The following is a 24,912-nucleotide window of genomic DNA, read 5'->3' as shown; positions in this document are numbered from 1 at the left end:
CTGCCCGACATGGCTGACTGTCAAAACGAGGAGAAGGCAGCAGTGGAGGGAAATACAATGCTCCCGGTCTGATTTTATTTCCTCTTAAAAAAACCAAAGAAGCTCTTTAAGAGTTCATTTGAAACTGAACGAGAAGGGAAAGCAAAACAAAACAAAACAAAACAGTTCCATGATGGGAACTTCCATGACTGGGAAGAGGCGGGAGTGATGAAAAGTTTTCTGTGTCCTGATCCGGATGACAGGATGGTAGTTACTGGGTGTGTACATAGGTACAAGTTCCTCACTCTATATGTTAAAGATGTGTACATTTAACTCTATGTAAGTTATACCTCAAAACAAAAAACAAAGGTCACTGCCCCAGAAAAAGCTTTAAAAAAATAAATAAAGGGTGCCTGCTGCCAGCCCCCTCTCCCCCACAGCATTCCTCTCTTGAGGTGGTAAGGTACTGCCCCCTACTTAGGAGAAAACCTTGGGGTCTATATTGAACCTGCACATTGATATTGAGAGTGATAAGGTGATCCAAGCACACATTGAAATAGTTCCCGGGAAGAAAACACTCATGTTTGGGAAGCCAAACAAAAGATTCATCAGGAATAGCATGTAGTACCCTAAACTACCAGAAATATACTATTTCTTGCCCAGAAGGAATTTCAGTTGAGTAATGAGTCCCTCCAAGGATAAGATTGGTACCTCCTGGATGAAGAGGAGAACTGGGTTCCCAGTGGCCACAGTACCTTTGCAGTAGGCCAGATGACCTGGATCTGCCACCCAAGAAGTTCCCTGCCAGAGTCTTATCCTGCATTCTTGCTACATACAAACCACCATAGGAGGGCATCATACTAGTTTGAGGGACCAGAATTTTATCACATAGCCAGATGATGTGAAGAATGAATGAGTTTTGTCTACTTGTTAGGGGTCAGAAGAGAAAATATGGGCCCAGTTATAAATGGACGCCTTTCAGGACAAATTCATTACATCTCTTGGAATTTGTGAATGGGAGCTGGTCCAAGTGTGGCAACGTCCTCGGGTCACCTCTGACATCACACCCCATGCAGAAGCTGGGCCTTCCCTCATAGAAGCACCCGGTGGGGTGGAGGAGGGGCAGAATTCAGACGGCACCTCCACAGGGACTCCTGAAAGTCACTCAACCACGTCTTTTCTGATGCAACTGACTTACTTTCTGCCTCCATGTTTGTTAAAAGTCCCGCCGAATTTATTCCGATTCAGGATGAGAGCAGCAATTTCGGGCACGTAGCGGGCAAACATTGCCTACATGCATGAAACAAAGAAACAAGAGCCAAAAAAAAAAATGGCATGCAGAGAGGATTCTACCGCAGCGGAGGCAGCAAAACCTCTTGGCATACTTACTTTCTTCCACTAACCGCACTATAGGAGCCCCCGTATTTCTTGCGGTTTCCTATTAACTCTATGATTTCAGGGACGTAGCTGGCAAACATGGCCTGAGAAGACAGGAGACAGAAGAGAGACTAAAAAGACAGGCCAAAGAAAAGGGGGGACCTGTTCAGACGGGGTGGGGGGCATTAAGATCTGAAAACACAAAAGGATTAGGCCTGCAAAGGTATATATTGATACGTTGGGTCATAAAAAACTAAAAGCATGAAAAGAGCAAGCTCCTGGAAATACACAAGACAAACAAACATTAGCTAACCTTGACAACTAAAGAACAAAAAAAATCACAGTCAAGAAAAATACAAAGGAGACAGGAATAAATAAGGTGATATCTAGTTCTTGTTGAAGAAAAATAGGCAAAAGGGGGGCATGCTAGTGAAATTAAACACACACAGGCACACGTGTGCGTGCACACACAATTTCGCAAGAGAAGATCTTTGTCATTAAATTCAGAGGAGAATCAACGTTTTTAAGAGTGACAAAGAAAATAAACACCAAAAGATTAAAAACTAAATTTTTCTATTAAAAAAAAAACCACTAAAAAGCACAAAAGGGAAATTTAGGAAATCACCTGGGAGGAGAAGATAGCAAGGAGAAACACAAATCTGCCATGTTTTGTCCAACAAACATCTGGCCTGTGGCTGGCTGGATGGGTCTTGTTATCTATGAGCACCTCACGGATGCTGCAGAAATGCTTGCGTGAATGTACACATGCACGTGCACATTTATATACATTTTTAAAATGTATATGCCCTATGCATACAAAACAGAGAGATGTGTATGCATCACTATATATAAATGTGCGTGCAGTGTACGTACATGAAAGCTGTGTGTGGATTAGGATTTTAATCACTCACTTCATAAATGGCAAAAAATCTAAACTTAAAGTGAGCTACTTTGAAAGACAAAATGCAGCAACTGCCAATGTGTGGCCAGAAATCCCCTTGATTTACATTATAAGGGATGGTTTAGTGCAACCTAAAGAGCTGCACAGACCTTCAAAAACCAAACAGTGAAACTTTCCTAGAAGAAAGGAGCAAAAATATCCCATGTGTCCACTGCAGAATGGAGTGAGCTGTTTGCAAAACTGCACTCTGCTCACATGGGGATGTCTGCCTGGACAAGACTAAGGTGCTCTCTGTCCTTTGATGTAGGGACCCTTCTCTTTAGGGCAGGCCCCAGCCACAGTGTTTGTTGGAAGTTTGGGGAGGAACATAAAGGGGAAGGGGGAGCTCTTGAAACCGCAAACTGTCTCTACAAAGTATCCATAGCTTCTACCAGAGGCAGGTGACAGCCATTGTCGTTGTAGCATACCAGATGCTGAATTACATTGCTAAGGGGTAGACACTCTCCCTTCTTAACTGCATCACTTTCTTAAGACAATTAGGTGTGCTCCTGCTAAATGGCTGTCCCTCACAAGGGCAATGTGCCTGGATCTATGGGACAAGTGTAATACACCAAGAATTATGCAGAAAAGTCACCATCCTGTTTGGATTTACTTAGCCTGATTCTAACATTAAGGCTTGCTTCTAGTGCAGAACACAGTCTACAATACAAAGCTTTAAGGAACTGTATCATGGAAAGTACTAACAACCATCAAAATCAAATCGTAATAAAGATTTTTTTTACCAGTCCCCCGAGGATGAAGAAGACCATGAAGAGGCGCCCAAGCGTGGTTTTTGCATAAACATCCCCATAACCAACGGTGGACATTGTGACCATGAGTAAATAGACACATTCCCAGTAGGTGAGAGCCTGGTTGTTTTGGAAATTTTCCCATGGGTCCCCTGAATTCTCCACCTAAAGCAAACGGGACAGGGGAGAAAAAAGTAAAACATGCTATTGAAGTGTATACATACAATAAACCCGGAAGCTCAGCACTCCCGAAGGCCACTTGCTAATGCACACCACTCTCCACAGGAGTTGTGTGGTTCCTGGGCTGAGCTCTGTGAGTCAGGATGCAGAGCTCCTGAGCAGGACACAAAGAAAGTGGAGAAGCAGCTGCAGGAAATGTCTTCCTGGCTGATTGGGACAGAGAGGGAAAGCAAGAAGGAAAATATCTCTAGGCCTTTTTTCTTCTTCTGGTAAAATGTCGGAAGCCAGCTAAAATTCAGGGCATTGCCTCTGGCCAGGTTTTAGAGCACTCTCTTCAAGGAAAGAGCCAGAGAGCCCTTCCCTGACCTTCCTCAATGGGTTTCTAAGGCCCAGATGGCCTGGCTCTGCCTCTCCCGCAGAAATTATAAACGCTTCCACAGGGGGCTTCTTCCTTCCATCAGTTTATCCAAAGAGTATATATGGGCCCTGCTTGTTCTGATTCAAATAGCATCTCTGGGATCTGGCCCTGCTCTCCCTCCTTTGCAAATTGCCAATGGTGGTCTTAGCCTTGAGGCTGCCAGAATCTTCCCAGGGGCTTGGAAAGTGAGCTCATGAGAACAGCTTGCACTGGCACAGTCTGTTAGACCAAGGGCTGGCAAACTTGTTCAGTTTTGTGGGCCACACAGGTCCTGGTCAACTTTGCAGAGGCAAAACTTCAACAAATGGGTGTGGCTGGATTTGGAGAGCTTTGGCCCAGGACTGCAGTTTCCCCACTTTCCTGTCCTTCCATCATATTTGATCTGCCAACAAGGCTAGGAGATGGGCAGGAAAGGTACTTTAGATACTCTCAGGAGAGAGGGAGCTGCAGGTCCAATTTTACTCAAATACGCCTGTGATCCACCCGCAGGGCCTGTGGACGGGTGCCTCTGCAAAATGTTTCCAGGGCCTGGCCTCTTTCACACATCAGTTTGTCCTCAATATGCCATTTTCACAAAAGTTTCCTGGTGAACCTGAAGGGACTTCACTAATACCAATAGTAAGGTGGGGTCATCATCTTATTAAAGACTACTATCTCCTCCACATTTGTGATTTGGGTGCTTGGTATTTGGTTACAGCAAGAATTAGGGTGATTAAGGTTGATTTTGGCCAAGAATGCCATCGGTATTAAGGGCTAGGCAGGAGACCCCAAATCTGGTGACTACGTGAGCCCCTGTGCCCCACCTTCTGTCATCCCAGGCCTGTCTTTCTTTGGGTGATAATTACGTAAATCCCACGTGTGTCCTTCTATCCCTTATGCAAACAGAGGCTCAGCCACCGGTGGTCAACTTTATCCAAAGTCTCATAGCTAGACGAGGCTCCTTCCAGTTGTAACAGTCTATGTTTGCATGAAACACACTTCCTACAATGGCTGTGCTCTTTAAAAGCAGGAGGAAAGTCTGCCTTCGGGTGGTGTGAGGGGCTTGACTCAATATAAGGCTTTAAAAGAGTCACTAATAAAAAAGAATTAACATTTTTGAGGTACAAATCAGACAAAATAATCAAAGATGGCTTTTTGTAAGGGGGAAGTAGAGAGAAATTGAGGGATCTGAATTTGTTGTTTACTAGGAGGTGTGGGTCAAACTTCCAATCTTGTCCCCAGACCTTTTCCAGGTGTTTGCTTAGGAAGCACTGCCATCTTGTGGCTTACTATAGTTCTTGCAGACAGAAGGAAAATTTACCAAAGCCCCCACACAATACCAATGAGCAATGAACGGAAAAATGCAGGTTAATAGTGCAAACATTACTCACCATTTGGAACTAGTTTGGGGTAAAAAGGTTGGAAACCCAGACAATTGTGTGGTTGCTTCCCATCTTCCTGTCTACAACTGAGGTGAAATTTCTTTCCAGCAAGAAAAATTTTAGGTAATAAAATGACTCAGAGAGGGTCTTGTTGCTGGCAAGCGAGAGCGCAAGGGTCTTCAAGGTTACTCACCAAATGGATGAACCCGGCTGCAGTCAGCCACGTGCTGATAAATATGGAGAGCAGATTCACCAGCTTGATGGAATTACTGTGCAAGAGACAACAAGCAAAATCCCCACATTACCAAGGGAAGGCCCTGCAGGGGCTATCTTACAGGGTAACAGCACCCGCTTAGAGGTAGAGGCTGCCACACCTAACTTCCAACCGTTTCTCCATTATAAGGGAATTCTGGAAGCTGGAGGAGCTGCTGGGATGAAGGTCAGGACAGAGCCTAGAGGAACGAATTTAACTTTGGTAAAAATTGACTTTTATTTTAAAAACTCTTCAAATCTACAGAAAAGTGGAAAGAACAGTATAATGAACACTTGTACGCTCTTCATTTAGACTGACCAATTATTAACATTTTACCACAGGTGCTTTATCTCCCTACATGCTTTTTCTCTTATTCCCCACACCCCCGCCGCTCTTTTTCCTTCTCTTCTTCTTGCCATGTATATATGTATTTTTCTCTCTCCCTCTTTTTTTTTTTTTTTTTTGCTAAACCATTTACCAATAAATCAGAGACATCATGGCACAAGCCCTAAATACTTTAGCACTCAACTCCTAAGAAGAAAAGCATTGCACAGCATAATCACAATACCATTGCACGCCTGAGAAAATTAAAACATAAAAATTCAGTAATGCTATTTAATATGCAGACCTTATTTAAATGTCTCCAGTTGCCCCAAAATTATGTTTATTTATTTATTTTTTTTATTTTCCCCTAGACCCAAGTTTCATGCACTGCATTTGGCTGTTAGGTGGCTTAAATCCAACTGTCAGGAAACAAGGACAGAGAGTAAGTATTTAGGCTTTACAGGCCATATAGACGTTGTCACAAATACTTAACTCTGTCACTGTGGCTTCAGAGCAGCTTTCGGACAACATGTACAGGAATAGATATGGCTTTGTTCCAATAAAACTTTATTTACAAAAACAGGCAGCAGGAATGGGTTATAGTTTGCCAATCCCAGCTTCAGTCTCTTTTAATGTATAAATGACACCACTCCTTTGTAATGACATTAGATTTTGTGTGAATCTAGGTTGTCTTCTATAATGTCCTATATTCTGGATCCTGCTTATTTACTTATTTATTTTTATTTTATATTTTGAGGTGAAGTCTCACTCTGTCACCCAGGCTGGAGTACAATGGTGTGGTCTCGGCTCACTGCAACCTTCGCCTCCCAGGTTCAAGCAATTCTCCTGCCTCAGCCTCCCAAGTAGCTGAGATTACAGGCACACGCCACCACACCCAGCTAATTTTTGTATTTTTAGTAGAGACAGGGTTTCACCACGTTGGCCAGGCTGATCTCGAACTCCTGACCTCAGGTGATCTGCCCACCTCGGCCTCCCAAAGTGCTGGGATTAGAGGTGTGATCCACTGTGCCCAGCCCAGTTTATTTTTAAAATAAATGTTATCGTGTATGTTTGAGGTTTACAACATGATATTATCTACCATCTCACATAGCTACGTTTTCGTGTGTGACAAGAGTAGCTAAAATCTACATATTTAACAAAAATCCCAAATACCATACAATTTTATTAACAATAGTCTTCATGTTGTACATTAGACCTCTAGACTTGATCATCCTACATAGCTCCCTACTTGAGTATTTCTGTTAAGCATCTCTGCGGGGATGGCATCACATCAGGATATCCCAGCCCAATGACTAGGCCCATTCATGTGGCTGAGGTGGAGATGCTAATGTCTCCACTGAGAGGTGCCCATTTCACTTTGTAATGAATATGCCACCTTGAGTGAGGCCCCGAGACTGCAGGAATATCCTGCTCCCCAACAACCTTATACCTAACAGCTTTAGTATCCACTGGTGTTCCTTGAGTGGATCAACTGGACCTTATGACATTTTGAGCTCCCTGAGAGCTGGGGACTTGTCTGTCTGGATTCCAGGAGCCCTGAGTCCCTGGAGCATAGCAGGCCCCGTGACTCTGCACTGAGTGCACTGGTCTCTGCCTCTGCTCTCTTCCTAAAGTGCATCCTGTTCACTCCCACTGGGGTATACCTGAAGGCTGCTGTCAGCAGGTCACTTCACTGTCCAAAGGCTTCTTGTTGACTAAAAGATGACATTCAAACTCTCTCCTTCCATTGTCAATACCTTGTGAAGTCCCAGTCTCTCCCACCACCACCCTTTCACATAAGCTCTTGAAACTGCCATCCCAGTTAAACCTATTTACTATAGCTATTGTCTACACTATTTACTCAACTCGAAAGCCTTTCCCATCTAGCCAAATATTCCCCATTCTTCAAAGCCCAGTTCAATCCCTACTGCTTCCTTAAAGTTGTTCCACCCACCTACAAGACAAAGTGACTTTCCCCGGCTCTCACCTCCAGCCATTCATCGGTAATTGATCCTACCGACTTAAGATGTCTTGTGTAAAGTTTTAGGTTGCTATTTGACTCTTGTGTTCCTTGCTGCATCTTGCAGAAAAGAACTCTCTTTTCTAGCTCTTGCATTTTCCCAGTAGTGGCTTAATGTAGCCTACAGTGTTGCCCAATCCATTAGTTTTGGTCAATTCATCTCTGTTACGACTTCCCTCTCTTACCTCTCTTTTGGAGAACCAATGATTTAAATTCTAGGCATTTAAGATCACAGTAATAGTATCAGCTAGCTTGTTTACAGTTCTTTCCCAGTGCTCACCACATGTGCCACCATCCTAAATGCTTTAGGATCACCTGTGCTTTATGTGTACTAAGCCATTTAATGCTCATAACAACACTCTTTCTTCTTCTATGGAACAGCACAGAGGAATCCACGGTCTTAGGTTTTCCCGAATTGATTCTGACAGTTCATGGAAAGGATAAACAGATACTTTCAACTTTGTGGGTGAGACTGATCTTTCGAGGTGTGTGGAACAACTTTCTTCTCATTCGAAAACTTGGGAAAACAACGAAAATGTCCATTCTGTCTCTCTTGGTCATTTCTAGAGTTTCCAGATTATAATAACTGCCAATATTTATGGAGCGCTTATTATGTGTTAGATGTTGTGTTGAGCAGAATTCCCTCCTACCTCTACCTTGTAAGTCCTCTAAGGTGTGCTCCAGCATTGGAAGGTAAGAAGTAGATGAAGAACAGATAGCCAGTGGCAAAGGGAGGGCTCTTAGGGAGGTGCGTGTTGTCCATTTTCTCAGGGGATCATTAAATACCAAGTGGCTTCACTTACATACTCCTGGATTCTTGGGACCTGAACACAGCAGTGTCCCACCAACAACCATGTGGGGTCCTCTTGAGATATTTAACCTATTGGGAGTCCGAGCCTCTTGGTGCTTTGGGAAAATGACCTAAATATGGTGATTATTAAACTCTAAATGATGGTTACAGTGATATTGGTAGTGCGTTAGGGAGCTCTTGCCATATGCAGAACATTTAACCATTGTTGCTAAAACAGTCCGTGTTTAGCTCTGAAATCTGATTATTTTTATGACATCAGTATTATCACAGATCCCTAGGTTTAGGCATTTGCTTTCTAAATGAAACACTATCACCACGCATCTGAAAGCTACGAGCAAAAGATGCAAGGTTAACCCCTGGTGGGCATTCTCCATACTCTGAAATGTGAACCTTGCCAGGTTAAGTAAGGCTCTTTGGGAAGAAAGAGTGGGGCATGCCAGGAGCAGGGCTGTGTGCTCTGCATGGCAAAGGTTGTGTATCTCTGCATGGAGATAGTCATAGCCTTCCTGGTCAAGCCTAGGGATCTGGGCCAAACATAAAGCTAGCAATGGTTAGAATGATTTGAATCATTCAGATTCTAGCCTGCTTCCTAAGCTTTGAGGGAGATTATGATTTTATCATGAAAACCTCACCCATCTAAAGTAAATCATTCTCATTTTTCCAATACAATTCCTGAGTCCCCATCCCATGAGTTCTAATTCACATCGATGGACACGGTGAAACATGATAGGAGAGGCACACGATTCTTGTAGATTAGAGACCTCTTTCAAGAAACAGTGGATGCTGCAAGAGAAGGTCTGGCTCCAAAGATTACAGCTGTAAACCCAGAGTTTCTGGGGCCTTCTTTGTTCTCTATATGTTTAACAAGACATGTTTCAGTTAACACAGAAAATGTCATGCACTTTGTACAAAGTGCACATTTGTCCCTGCTCTGCTTGTCTCTAATTTTTCTCTTTGTTTCTGATACTGCCAGGTGCTGCTGGCCTTGCTTTGTTTTACTGCTGTATTTGCTGGACAGATATAAAATACCCACCCCCTGAAAAGTTAACTGGACTGCACCACACTAACATAAATGGTCTGAACTATAACATGAGTGGAGCAAAGTGAAATTCTGCCAATCCAATCTCTTAATTATCTCTAGATCCCTCCTCCTCTCTCTGCCCCAATTTTCACTGCCTAAAGCCATGCCCTAATAGCTTTTCCCTGGACTACTGCCTGCTAATTGGTCTTATGGTCTATGAGGTCTTTGACGCTTCAGCCCCATTCCCTATACAACTGTTGGAATAGTGGATCTTTCTAAAATGTTAATCTAACCGCATTTCCTCTCTTGATTAAAATCCTTCAACAGCTCTCCTTTGTTCATGTAAAGTCTATGAATCTAAGAACCTGCATGATTTGGCCTCTCCCTGCACATCTCTTGCACTCTCCATATAGAATACTCTTCTTTACAAACTTTACCTTGGAGCCATTTCTAAGGTCATGTGAGTAGTAATGTTTTAATTTCAAAAACGCCTCCCAAAAACATATTGGTTAGGCATATGATGACTCATGCATATCATGGAATGCTATGTGGGAAACCAAAGGTGACGTAGTAGATATAATAGTTATGTCAAAGTAGTATGATGTGGAGGCAATCTTACTCTATCCTTTATGATTTTGTGTGTTATTGCAATGTTTACAATGAACATATTTTAAAAATTAGAGGAAACAGGCTGGGCACGGTGGCTCACACCTGTAATCCCAGCACTTTGGGAGGCCTAGGCAGGTGGATCACCTGAGGTCAGGAGTTCAAGACCAGCCTGGCCAACATGGTGAAACCCCGTCCCTACTAAAAATACAAAAAGTAGCCAGGCATCGTGGCGGGCACCTGTAATCCCAGCTACTTGGGAGGCTGAGGCAGGAGAATGGCTTGAACCCGGGAGACGGAGGTTGCAGTGAACTGAGATCGTGCCCAGCCTGGGCAACAGAGTGAAAGTCTATCTCAAAAAAAAAAAAAAAAAAAAAAAAAAGGAAGAAAGAAAAACTACACGAAACAATAAGGAAATTCCCATTTTGAAAAAAATTGCTGAGTGATCCATGTTTTAGTCATCAATATTTACCACAGTCAATAAGATGTGGAATTATAGCCTTTAAACACAGCTGCTGACTTTCCTCTGACAGTTGAATAAGTGTTCTAGCACCTGTACGTTAGATCTCCAGTTTGCAGAATAACTGAGGAACTGCCAAAACCTCAGATAGCGAGGGGGAGTCTCCTTGTCTCCCCTTTAATTGGCCCGTTTCAGGCTATGGAGTATTCTAGGCCCGCTGTGGGCTTGCAGCTTGGGAGAGGGCCCTGATGCTGGTCACATAACTGTGATCTGCCCGTTTCATCCTGTGCACTTTAATTTTCCTTCTGCTGCCTTCTTAATTCTTTATCAATCTTTCTGCCCACCGTATGCTTCTCTGCCTTGTTTCTTTCAGTTCTTGGCCCAGTGAGGCAGCCAAAGTACTGGAAATGAAACAGCAACTCCAAGTCATTATTTCAAATCACATTGCAAAGCCTCCATCCCTACGTAATGCCACAGATTGGCAGGAATTCACCACCCAAGAGCCAGACAAAATCTCCCTAAAGACGATTACATGGGTTCCCCAACCCACCCTCCTGGAAGGACCGCTGTGAAAGCAGCAGAGTATGGAAGAGTCATAGGAGAATTGCTGAAAGTCCAAAGCCCTACAAAAGCCTAGGCTGCACTTTCTCTGGGACAGAACTTTGGGATCCACACTTGGGGATGCCCAAAAGGAAGGAGCCAAGATTAGCCGGGCCGGCACCTGGAGAGAAAATGGCCTCAGAGAGTTGTCCTAGAGCTTCTAGACTTCTTACAATTACATGATATGTGCTTCTGTGCCTGGCGACCTGGCCTTTCCTACCCTCTTAACCTCATCCCCCTCTTTCTTATCACAGAACTCTTAATGTCCAGGAGTGCAGAATTACCCAGAGTTTCCCCAAGTGCCATGCTCTCAGACCAGTGTGCTGTTAGCAGCTTCCTTGATTAGAAGTCAACCCCCACCCTACCCCTCACATGCCCAGCCCCAAGAGGATGATACTTAGTTTTCTACAAGGCTTACCTAAAGGTAACCTTCTCCTTGAAAAGATCCTTGACTGCCCCACAACTCATGCCAAGCCCAGCTTAGTTACTCCCCTCTCAACCCATGGACATACTGACATCAACATTAACCACACCATCAGGCGGCCTGACCCCCTACCCAGCAAGTTCTCTGACAGCAGGACTCCTAGCACCCACCTTGCTGCTGACACCAATGGGTGCTCACTCCAGGCTTGCTGAATTACCTCAACCATCTGGTTATGACCATAAGTGAAGGGAACTCTGAAAACCCAGGTTGTGGCTTTGGGGCAAAAAGCACCCTCTAACAGCAAGAGTTTCATATAGTGTGAAGTGGGACACTGGAGAAAGGCTGTCTTGGGGCCCGGATGGCAGATGCCCAGCCAGCCTTCCACCCCGTGACTCTTCCCTAGGGCCATTCCCTCCCTCGTGCCCTGGCTGGCTGCTTCAGCTTTCCCCCTCTACACTGAAAGAAGGAAGCAACCATACTGTGCAGTAGGCAGGTGAGTTAACCACCGGGGATGCCACAGCCACTTCCCACATCCAAAGGAAAGAAAAGTGAGTGTACTAGCAGAAGGTCAGAAAAAAACATTCAGATGGTCCATCATTCTCTCAAGTCCTAAAACAGTCCAGGGAGTAGACAGTATTCCTCAGAGCAATGGAAACTTCTCAAAGCTGGCATCAGAGAATAAAAATTCCCTTAACATATGATGTGATTGTGAAACAGGGAGAGACAGACACTACCCGACATTACAGAGTGTCACAAAACACCACCCCTACCAGAAAAATAAGTGTCTCTTAAGGACAAGGCTCTATGCTTGGTGCCGGGTACTCACCCATTCCACCTTCAAAACACAGTCTAGTGGAGTGAATCTGACATAGGTAAATATTGAAGAGATGCTAGCTTCATTGATCATTTACATTTCAAAAGTAATAATTAAAAGGCAGAAATCAAGGTTATTGGCACTCAGAAAAATATGAAGAAATATAATATTCACTGTATATGAATAATATTACATTATTGCTAATAAATAGAGGACTGACACATTCTTATCTCAGGATAATGAACAGTAAAAGGCAGGAGGACATACTTTTAAAGACTTCAGTGCCATTGGATTCTCTTTTTCTTTTCAACTTGGCTAATAGAAAGTGAATTTGACCTCACAGTCACATAGATGAGCAGTCAGAGAGAGGAAACCAATTTGGAATTAAAGCAAAACAAAATAAACAAGCAGGGGAAAAAAACCACCAACACCCAAGGAGTAAAGCCAATCATAGGTTGAATTTGTTGGCTGTGTCAGGTTCATTCAGGAAGCTGGGTCCCAGCCTGTGTTACCAGGAAAATGATGCTGAATCTAATCCTCCAAACTGCAGATATATTAATTACAAATCACAAAATATGGAGGTGTCCTGTTTTTAATCATTTATCAAATGCGTGAAGGGCAACCAAAGAGGAAATGGAACATTAGAAGTAAGCTTCTTAGAGTGTAATTTCCTAGACGAGAAATTTATGGCCTGTACTTATTCTCCATTAGAGCACGTCTAACCTCTTTTATTAGTTTATTCATCAAGACAGCCCTGGTTTCAGGCCAGCTCTGCAAGCCAGCAGGTCATCAGGAAAGGGATCCTCTGGGGGCTTTTCCTCCTGGTCCAGTTGTGTTTTCCAGATCATAACGCAGTTAACAGAAGTATTCATGGTGCATTCAGCAGGAGGTTTGTAGGTTTTCCCCCAAAAGGCAATTCACGGAGCAAGCCCCAAGGGCTATATGGATATAAAGTGAACATCTAAAATGTGCTTTGAAATGAAATGATTTTCTGTTTGCCGTATGAGGTTTGTGATTGCCTCTCACAGCATTGCTTCCATTGCCTTTACGACTGGGTTCAATTTCTTATTTAGTGATGTAATAAAGGGGCGATTTAGAATCTGGCAGCAAGGACTTCCCAATCAATGAGCAAATCTATCCCTCATTCACTGCGCGCCTCTCCCAGTGACACCGTGACTCTTATCTGGGCAACCCCACTGGGCACCCAGATATCAGCTATGTCCCTACATTCGTCCCCACTTCCCTGCATGCACAGCTGTTGCTCTCTTTTCACCACATAATTCCCTGGCCCTGCAGAAGAGAGCAACCCAAACCCTACTCTGGGTTTTCTCTCCCTCTCCGTGTTAGATCACTCTTTTTGTGAATAATATAACTATTAATAACGTCATTGTGATGAAAGCAAGCACACCTGATATTTGCAACTTGGCATAGGGGACTGGAAGGAAAAAAATATGACAAAGAACATCTTACCTTGTTTTAAGAATATTCAGAAACTGCAAAATTTCTGAAAACTGTATCAGTCTCAGAGCTCTTAAAAATCTCAAACCTGGAAAAAAGAATGAAATAGAGATGCATTATTTTCAATGCGTGGTTTTAATGTTCACAGTCTGCCATTTGATTTACAGTTCCCAAGGGTCGAAGGCATGGGAAGTTCTTGCAGAAGATAAACCAGCTGGTACCTCGGACATATTCCTTCATTCTGATTCTTGACTGGTTTAATCTCGACTGGTAAATGGACTTTCTCTTTATAAAGGTGGCCTGTTCAAAACCTCTTTAGAGGAAGGGCTCGTGGGGAGAAGCCAGGTTAATGAGACTTTTCATTTAGTGATCTCTGATTGAAAGCACTGTTTCTAAGTCACCTAGTTGTCTGGCAGGATTTTGTCTCTGAAAAATCCTAGGAATTGTTATTGCTCAGGGTAACCCTTGCGCTAAGAGCAGATTGAGAATAAATCGGATAACCTTATGTCTTTGATGGATTTTATTTTTTATCTTTATCTTCAGCCCTGATAAAATGAAGAGTACAGCCCACAGTGTTATCTGTTTTCTATAAACTTCTATATTTTCCTCCCAATAAAAAAAAAGATTGGTAAGATATCACATCCCACAACTTCTGGATTCAAAATTTATATAGTTCCCCATTTATTAAGTGTTAAGATAAATGGTTTGTCCTTTCTAAATCAACGACCTCTCTTGAATGGAAAAGAAGCATCAGTGTTTAGGTGGCAGAAGAGAGATGGAGAAGGAAAACACATCAAGCACATTTTAAAAATGTAAATTATTATGTTTTAATAGCTAAGAGTGAATTATATTTCTGCTCAGGTGAAATTCATGAGTCAAAACATTCAGAGTCAGTCCTGGGCTATAACAATCTGGCTATCATGCAAAGAAATTACTTACAACATGCTGGTTTATCATCGCTTTGAGACACATTGAATGTCACACCCACTCCCAAGGGGATTTTCTTTTGCGGACTTTCTAGAAGCATTTTATGAAGCACCACCACGTGCCAAAGGCAGTGCGAAGCCTTCCAGCGCACGGAGTTGACAGACAACTCCACACCCGTGGGTGGGGCTTTGTTGTCCCACACCTGTGAGCCAGTAAAAGGCAGCCTAGGGCACAGCAGTGGGAAGGAATCCTTACTACCTTCTACTTGAACAAGGAGTACACTAATGGCGCCCACCGTGGAGCTGTTTAGGTAATAAGGGAAAATTAACTGAAAGCTCATGGGGTGGGGGGAAATCTGACTGTACAAGGAAAGAGGAAGAAAAGGATTGGCTCAAAAAAAATAATTTCTCATCTGAAAAGGATTAACCATCATGAACAGAAGACTTTTTTTTTTTTAAAACATTCTCCTTCTATGCCAAATAATACTTATATAACTTTTATTAAATAATTGCAGAGATGAGACGGGATGTTGATGAAATAAAAAGGCTCACGGCCAAAAGCACAGTCGTAACTGAGCTGATGAAAGGCTGACTTTGCACTGCTGAAAACCGATCACGGCGAGGAGTACAAAACTAAGAAGTCATCTCAGAAAGCAGAGAAAATAAGGGAAAGGGAGAAGAAAAAAAGATGAAACTTCAGAAAATAGGAACAGTGTAGATCATAGAGATCCAACCATGGATAAAATGTGTTTCAAAGGGAAGTCCAAACAGCACATTGATCATAAGCAAAGGCCAGGACATAACAGAAAAGAACTTTTGAGATACAAAAAAATGGAGACTAAAAGGTGAAATGAAGGATCAGCTTTTAGATACCAATGCCGAGAAGCATCTGGCTTTTCATTTTCACATTTCAAGTATTAAAATCAAGCAATAAAAATAAACCATCAGTGTTGATGGGGTTATTTACCGTTAATGTAACTAAGATCATTATATTTAACAATAAGTGTTAAATGGCAATTGGGCAATTCTCAGAATTTTTAGACAAACAGAATCCAACCCAAGATTTTTATACCCAGTCAAGTGGTTGTTCAAGAATAAAAGTAACAAAAAAACCATTTAAAATTCTAAGGTCTCAAAAAATACATTGTTTGCTCAGTGTGCGCATAAAGTTTCCAAAGAGATTCACAAGGCTTGCTAAATTAGAATGGGAGGGGGCAAGGGCTGGAACTTAAATTTATAACAGACTCTATTGCTGGTCCTAACCTTCCAGCCCAACCTACACTGTTATCTCATACCAGTATCACTGTCGCATATTGCTGAGCTAAAACGACACATTTAGAAACGTGGAGTAGAAGGCGACTGGCAGTTAGCACTGAAACTATCAAAGATAACAACGCTCTTCCATGTTCATCAAGGGATACATTCCAAGACCTCCCAGTGGATGCCTGAAACCTCAGATAGTGCCAAATCCTATATGTATCGTATATACACACCTATGGTAAAGTTTAACGTATAAATTAGACACAGGAAGGGATTAATAATGACAATAATAAAACAGAACAATTATGACAATATGTACCAGCATCACTATACTTGTGCTTTGGGGCCATTATTAAGTAAAATAAGGGTTACCTGAACACAGGTAACATGGGTTACAGCAAGACATGGGTCTGCCCACTGAAGGACACTGAGAGACTAATGGCCAGGGGGTGCAGATGGCACGGATGTGTCGGACAAAGGGAGGATTCTTGTCCCAGATGGGGCCAAGCGGGACAGCATGCAACTTAAAACATATGAATTGTTTATTTCTGGAATTTTCTATTTAATATTTTCAGACTAAAGTTGTCTGGGGGTAACTGAAACCTCAAGAAGCAAAACCATAGGTAAGAGGCACTCCTGTAGAAATACACGCTAGCAATGTATTAGCTGCTTAGGGTTTAATCCTGAAAATTCTGTGTGTGCATAGATATACTTTTATTTATGAAACTAAAAATAGAATACAAACAACCTAAACTTCAAACTGGATTTCTTCTTTTTATCTTTAAACGATGGTGTTTGTATCGTATATCCGTTGGTGATAGGCAGCTTGCCACATTTGAGTGAGTCATGCAAATATAGTAGAATAAAAGCTTTTCTTTTAATTAAGGTGCATGAAAGTAAAAGGGAGGAAAGAAATGAATGCAGAGCCCACAGGGTCCTATACTCTTGCTAGAGACAAACTGCAGATCTAGCTCTGAGCACCTTCTTAACAAAAGCAAGCAGGGAGACAGGATAAGATTAATAGTGTATACATAAGAGAGAAAACAAACTGGCTTGCAGGAGAATCATTTATTTTTCCCAACATGGAGACCAGAGGGAAATGTCTCCTTGCAAAAGGGATCCAGGGTGATGCAGGAACAAGACCCCTGTGGGCTGAACAAGGGTGGCCTTTACTTATTTGACTGTCTCATACTGGGCCTTTTTATGGCACTGAGTTTCATTAATGCAAATGAGTCAGTGAAGTTCTCCATAGGTTAAAAAAGTCCATCTACATTTTATCCTCAGATCAAGCCAGACTATCTGGGGAAATGGTTGGTCTTTCAGGAATCATTCACAATAGCTTCTGTATTTTCTTACTCTGCTAATAAAGACATACTCAAGACTGGGTAATTTATAAAAGAAAGAGGTTTAATTGACTCACAGTTCCACACGGCTGGAGAAGCCTCAGGAAACTTACAGTCATGGCAGAAGGGGAAGAAAACACATCCTACTTCACATGGTGGCAGGAAGGAGAAGTATCCAGCAAAAAGGGAAAAGCCCGTTATGAAACCATCGGATCTTGTGAGAACTCACTCACTATCACAGGAACAGCAGCATAGGGGTAACTGCCCCCATGATTCAATTACCTTCCACAGGGTCCCTCCTACAACATGTGGGTATTATGGGAACTACAATTCAAGATGAGATTTGGGTGGGGACACAGCCAAACCATATCAGCTTCCTAACCGCTTTCTGCCCTGGACCCCTTGTGGTCTCTACTCAGAAGCCTTCAATGCCCCCCATTTCACACAGAGTAAAAGTCAAAGTCCTCCAACAGCTTAAAGCGACACCACCCCACCACCAGCACTATCTCCTTTTGGATCTGATGGCTTCCTACTGCCACTCCTACTACTGTCCGCTGATCTGGCAGATGTCTTCAGTGAGCCTTGAACACACAGGCATGCTACTGACCCAGGACCTCTGCACATGCAGCCTCTCTGCCTGGAACGCTGTTCACCAGATGCCCACATGGCACACTCCCTCACCTCCTTCAGGTTCTTACTCAATGTCCTTTGATCAGCGTGACTTTCCCTGGCTACCTGACCTAAACATGTAAATCCTTCCACACCACCCATACAACTCCCTATCCTCTTGCCTGCTTTACTTTTCTCCTCAGTATGAAGCACTGGCATCTCCATTATGTGGTTACTTTCTGTCTCCCTCTCTGTAGCATCAGCTCTATGAGGGGAGGAGCTGATGTCTGTTTTGTTCAGGGCTATATTTCCAACATCAAACATAGTATCTGGCATACGGTGAAGGTTCAATAAATCCTTGTTTGAACTGAATGAGTGAATCAAAGTTTTGAGAAAGAATTAGATGGCAGAGTTAAAGGTTAGATAATCCACATTCAGAATTCTGAGACTATACGTCACCTACTAAAGGGAAAAGCCACAAGCCCTGCAGGGTCCCCTGAGAGAAGTCAGGGCTGCACTCTTAGGAAGTAGAAAGTAGCCTCATCAGGGAAAAGCCTTAACCAATGACCGCTCTGGCTATACCCAGAAAGAGCCCAGAAGACTATAGACAGCGACTTCAGGCTAAGAGAGGAGACCAAGAAAAGCGAGGTGAGAGGGGGAACTCTTTGGTGATAAGGATTCATCTCCTCTGTTTTATAATACCTTTTATTATTTTTATTCTATAAAATATCTGAAATAAATGATTTTCTAAGGCAACACAAAATAGCTATAAATAGAGTTGTGAAGAAGAAAATGTGTATGTACCAAAAGCCAGGAATTATATGCCCTCCACAAAAGTTTTCAGGTTCAGAGAGTTTTACAAGTGAGGTTTTTACACTTTCAAAAAATGGTAAACTTCTCTATCTATTCACTATTATATGATCAAGTCTTAAAAATGGACTTATCTATGTTTTCCCATGATCTGTATTGGTTTAGAAAGTTGGCATTACCTGAACACAGGTTCCCCATGCATTTTTTTTTAATGGCAAGCTTATCACACTAATGACTGATAACAATAATCCTAAATAAAATACTAAGGTATCATATTAATGATTAAATGAATAAAAGACATGAGCTATAGCAGATGCTGTAGGGTACAGCCCAGATCCCCTCTTCAGGGATCTTATTTGTCCCGGGCTGTTGAAGAGTGACCTGCTAAAGGCTCACAGCTAGTCCCTTCATGAGAATTGCCCTCTGCTACAAGGAGCTGCCTCACCTGGGGCTACATCCCCTGTCGGTGGTGGTGCCCCCCACCACCCCAACACACACACAAAGGCTGGCTGATATAGGGACAAAGGTCGGCTGCCTTGCCTTGATTTGGGATAACTCTGAAGGGCCATCTAGTGGCACTGCTCCCTGTGGGATGGGCTGAGGCTTCCCAGGCAGTTGCACCCAGCCTGAGTTCTCCACCCCTATTCCCTCACAGGCATGGGCATTAAATCCTACCCTGGTGATCTGCATAGCGGAAGACCAAGCATTCTAAGAGTGCATGTGTGCATACTAGAGGCACTCAGTAAATGGTGATTTCATCATATGAAGGTGGAGAATTACAATAGCATAGAAGTGTACACACGCCACAGAAAAGTCATCAAAATGGACTAGAAAGCCCAGAAACACACCACATACACATACACGCAGAGTATATATAGTGTTACTGTTATTTTAAATTACTGGTGAAATGATGATGTTGACAATGACATCAATCTATTATTATTATTGATGATCTAGTATATTAAATTACTTACAAACACTAAAACTTCTAACTGTATCTTTTTTAAAAAAATATACATACAACAGAAGAAAATAGCTAAGGAGAAACAAGCGAGACAGTGTATTCAGCACAGTTTGAAAGCAACAGAGCCAGGCTTCACCCCAAAATGTGACAAACTCCAAGCTTGTAGTCTCTGCCCCGTACAGACTTCAGCCAGTCAGCTCCAATTCAGACATTAGGACTCAAGCACGCACTTCCCCCCACCCCTTTTTTTTTTTTTTTTTTTTTTTTTTTGAGACAGTCTCACTCTGTCGCCCAGGCTAGAGTGCAGTGGGGTGATCTCGGCTCACTGCAAGCTCCGCCTCCCGGGTTCACACCATTCTCCTGCCTCATCCTCCGGAGTAGCTGAGACTATAGGTGCCCGTCATCACTCCTGGCTAATTTTTTTGTATTTTTAGTAGAGACGGAGTTTCACCGTGTTAGCCAGGATGGTCTCGATCTCCTGACCTCATGATCCGCCCACCTCAGCCTCCCAAAGTGCTGGGATTACAGGCGTGAGCCACCGCGCCCGGCCTCAAGCAAGCACTTTCAAGACTTGTGATACATCTTGCCAACTTGTCCTCACAATTAGCATTCCCTTCAGTATGCAAATGCTCTTTTGCCTGCATTCCCACTGTATTGAGTACTGTGATAGAGAAAATACGAAGGAAGGAAGGAAGGAAGGAAAGAAGGAAGGAAGGAAAGAAAGGAGGGAGGGAGGGAGGGAGGGAGGGAGGCAGGTCAAGAATCCCAATTTGAGGCCAGGCATAGTGGCTCATGCCTGTAATCTCAGCACTTTGGGAGGCTGAAGTGGACTGATCACTTGAGGTCAGGAGTTCAAGACCAGCCTGGCCAACATGGTAAAACCCTGTCTCTACCAAAAATACAAAAAATTAATCAGGTGTGGTGGTACGTGCCTGTACTCCCAGCTACTCAGGAGGCTGAGGTAGGAGAATCGCTTGAACCTCGGAGGTGAGGTTGCAGTGAGCCGAGATCTCACCACTGCACTCCACCCCAGGCAACAGAGTGACAGTCCATCTCAAAAAAAATAAAAAATTAAAAAAAAAAAGTTAAATAATTCCAATTTGATAGACCCCAAATAAGAGCTCATGGCTGTTTTATTTTGCTTTTCTATCTTAACAAATGAAACTAAAGATTTTTTCATATAATTATTAGTCATTTTATTTTCTTCTCTAAAGTGCTTTAGAATGGCCTTGCCAGTCTGCCGGTGTATTTATCTTATTTGTAGTAATATACTTGTGTTCTTATATAAAGAAGATTTTGTATACCATATAGTATTTCCCACCATTCTTCATTCTTCTCAATTTGGCTAAAAATGTTTTTCTTACTGTCAAATTTTACTTAAGGTGGGTTTCTTTCCCCCTGAATTCTAAAATATATCGATCTTTCCATCAAGTTCCCTCTTTCCATCATGTTCCCTTTTTTTAATATCCAAAAAGAGGCTGTCCCCATCATACAGATATATATATATGTATATTTACTGCATCTATATATTTTTTCTTTGTACTTTTAGGGCACTGGTTCTGAACTTTAACTGTACATTTAAATCACCTGGGAAACTTTCAGAATTGTTGACACCTGGGTCTCAGCACCCCCTACCCACATTCTGATTTAATGGGCCTGGGGTACAGTCAGGCAGAAGGAGTTTTAAGGCTCCGGAGTGATTCCCATGAGCCATCCAGGGTGAGCAGCATTGCAAACTTAAATCAACATACAGTAAATATTAATAAATATTTTAGATTCTGTCACAATGACTCAACTTTGCTGTAAATAATAGGAAAACAAATAGGTGTGACCATATTCCAGTAAAATGTTACTCATATAAATAGGCCATGGGCACTAACTTGCTATGCTTGCTTTGGAGGAATGGGATTCAAATCCATTGTGCACATGAATCACCTGGCATGTGTACACATCCGGATTCTGACTCAGTGGGTCTCAGATGGGGTCTGATACTCCGCATTTCTAATAAGTTCTAAGCTGTTGTCGATGCTGTTGGTCAGAAGACCACACTTTGGGAAAACAAGGCTGCAGGGCAGTGGTCCCCAGACTTCTCTGCCATTGCAATCCCCAGAGGATTTTAAAGCAACACTGGGGCCTGCCTCCCACCAGATTCAGCGGGTCTGGGATACAAGCTGGGCATCAGAATTTTTATAAATTCTGATTTGAATATGCAGCCAAGTTTGGGAACCAGTGGTTCCGAATATATTTTCTTTAACTTTTAACTTGTTAATCCATTTTGATGTATTTATTTATTTATTTTGGTTAACAGTGTGGCAAAAGGACCAAGCTTTATTTTTCTAATCAAGAAGATTCTAATGTACAGCCAGATGATGGATGATGATGGGTCCAGAGTACAGCCAAGTTTGGGAATCACTGCTTTAGAGTATCTTTTATTTTCTTTTTGTAACCTCTAACTTGTAAATCCATCTTGATGTATTTATTTATTTTAGCTAGTAGTATGCCAAAAGGAGAATGCTTTATTTTTTCTCCAAATAGCAAATTTCCCTTAACCCGAGTAATCACTTGAGTAATTTAAAACCAGTAATCTATCCACTAAGCACACTACCAGTCTATTTAAATCAATTTTAAGGAACGTACTGGCTAACTGGAAGTTAAATCAATAATACAATAAGAGATTACTTATAAAATAAAGCATTCAGCTTAAGATTTTGGAGGAAAAGTAGTCCTGACAATAGGAGAAAGTTGATTTTTTAGTTTAGCGTTTATGACTAAATAACCAGAAAACCAACAAATATGAAAAAATTTTTTAAAATCTGTAGAACTTTATGGGAGGAAACAATAGCAACAAGAAAACAAATAACATAAAATAAAGTCCTGGCTGATACAATAAAAAAAGAAAAAAATTTATCCACAATGATATACTAATAAATCTGTGAAAAACCTCAGTGAGGGGGATGGCTTTCTGCAAAAGATAAACTTTGAAACTTGATATACACAAAAAAGAAATCCATTATAGGATAACAATTGAGATATAAATTGAAATATATATTAACAGCTTCCCTTAAAGAATCTGTACCCATATATAATTTATGATTAAATTATAAAACATCCATTTCATTAAAATTCTAAACTGTTTCATAATACAATACGAGACGGAAAGCTACTAACTTATGTTATAAAATAAACATAAACTGGGGACCAAAAACTGACTCTCAAAGCACAAAAATAAAATAGAAATGGCCCCCAACTTACAATGGTTCAGCTTATGATTTTCTGACTTTTCAGTGGTGCAAAAGTGATACCCATTCATCAGAAACCATACTTTAAGTACTCACACAACCATTCTGTTTTTCACTTTCAGTACAGTATTCAATAAATTACACTACATTTTCAGCACTTTATTATAAAATAGGCTTTGTGTTAGATGACTTTGCCCAACTGTAGGTAATGTAAGTGTTCTGAGCATGTTTAAGATAGGGTAGCCTCAGCTATGATGTTTAGTAGGTGATGGGTATTAAATGCATTCTCAAACTTAAAATATTTTCAGTTTATGATGGGTTTGTGAGGATGTAACCCCATGGTTAAGTTGAGAAGCATCTGTATCACTAAGATCATAGATGCCAAAATTCTATATAAAAGACCAATATAAATAATTCATCAATGAATTAAAATGATAATCCAGAGCATTCTAGTTAAACATAGCAGATGGATCACAACAGTTTATCTCTGCCTCCTCTCAAAACTTCACTAAAGTAATACAAATGTTGGGGGGGTAGGAAACAGCAAAATCCCACAAGAACAAAAAGAATGGAAGAGGAGATTACAACACATAAGAGACAAAGACAAAATGTTGGTAGATATTCTGTTAGAAACTGACTTGGCGTACATATATATTTATTTATTTATATTTACATAAATATATACATATATTTTCCATGTATATATTTCCATAATGAGAAAGAAAGACATATACATACACATGTATATATCTCCACAATGATAAACAGAATATTAAGAATGTCTTTGGTCAATACATAGAGACTGAGGTTGGTGGAGGGGGTGGGGGATGCAGAGATCACAATGAAGAAGAAAACAACCATCCAAAAGGTGAAATGAAGTGGCTGACCCTGGGAAGAGGGAGGCTGTGACAACGACACTGATTGACTGGGGTGCCAAACAGGAGTAGCCAGCACATGGCAGCAAGTGCCTACAATTGAGGTGTTAAAATAGAGCAATATCCTGAGTAAACTGTAACTCCTAGAAGAAACACACTGTCTCCACAGCTGTAAGACCAGTTACCGAATAGAAATACACCAAATACACCATAGCATATCTCAGTACCCCCCAGATAAACTGCAACACACAAAGACAGCATTCACATATAGGCTAATAGAAAATCTCAAATGCAAAGATAAGCACAAAACAGGCCAGGCACGGTGGCTCACGCCTGTAATCTCAGAACTTTGGGAGGCTGAGCAAGACTCTGTCTCAACAAAAAAAGACAAAACATATAACCACATGGATGAATCACACAGGCATAACATCGAGAGAATGAGGCCCGACACAGAGTCACTCTGTACAACCCAGTTATATGAAGTTTAGAACAGAGCAAAACTGATATACGGTCAGGAGAGTGGTTACCTTTGTGGGGTGTGGTGACTGGAAGGTTGCCAGGAGAAGGGATGGAGGGTGGGGGAGCGGGAAATAATGTCTGTTTCTTGAGCTGAACGTTGGCTTCGCAAATGCATTCTCTTCATGAAAATTCATCCAGCTATTGCCAGGCTCAGTGGCTCACGCCTGTAATCCCAGCACTTTGGGATGCTGAGGTAGGCGGATCACTTGAGGTCAGGAGTTTGAGACCAGCCTGGTCAACATGATGAAACCCTATCTCTACTAAAAATACAAAAATTAGCTGGGCGTGGCGTGGTGGCAGGCGCCTGTAATCCCAGCTACTTGGGAGGCTGAGGCAGGAGAATCGCTTGAATCCGGTTGCAGTGAGCTGAGATCGTGCCACTGCACTCCAACCTGGGCAACAGAGCGAGACTCAGTCTCAAAAAAAAAAAAAAAGAAAAGAAAAGAAAGTAAGAAAGAAAAGAAAAGATAAGCACAGAATAAAGAATTGCCAAACATTTGAGGAAAGGCAACTTTCCTTCAAGAAACGCATGTATTATACCTCAGGCCAACTGACCCTTAAGGATACAACAT

The 24,912-nt window shown here is 42.0% G+C and overlaps 1 protein-coding gene across 12 annotated transcripts in view; it reads right to left on the bottom strand.

The window, feature by feature from the left end:
- KCNMA1 (potassium calcium-activated channel subfamily M alpha 1) overlaps positions 1–24,912 on the bottom strand; it is a 755,994-nt gene that overhangs the window by 226,696 nt on the left and 504,386 nt on the right. For all 12 annotated transcript variants that reach the window (XM_015147202.3, XM_015147203.3, XM_077944845.1 and 9 more), the window contains 4 exon segments: positions 13,808–13,883; positions 5,198–5,273; positions 3,040–3,210; positions 1,369–1,460 (listed from right to left, as the gene is read on the bottom strand). In XM_015147202.3, coding sequence (XP_015002688.1) covers positions 1,369–1,460; positions 3,040–3,210; positions 5,198–5,273; positions 13,808–13,883 — 415 coding nt within the window.

This window comes from Macaca mulatta, chromosome 9, assembly GCF_049350105.2.
Source record: "Macaca mulatta isolate MMU2019108-1 chromosome 9, T2T-MMU8v2.0, whole genome shotgun sequence".
NCBI classification, from domain to species: Eukaryota; Metazoa; Chordata; class Mammalia; order Primates; family Cercopithecidae; genus Macaca; species Macaca mulatta.
The sequence above is the reverse complement of the archived record's forward strand: the minus strand, read 5'-3'. Positions and strand labels throughout refer to the sequence as shown.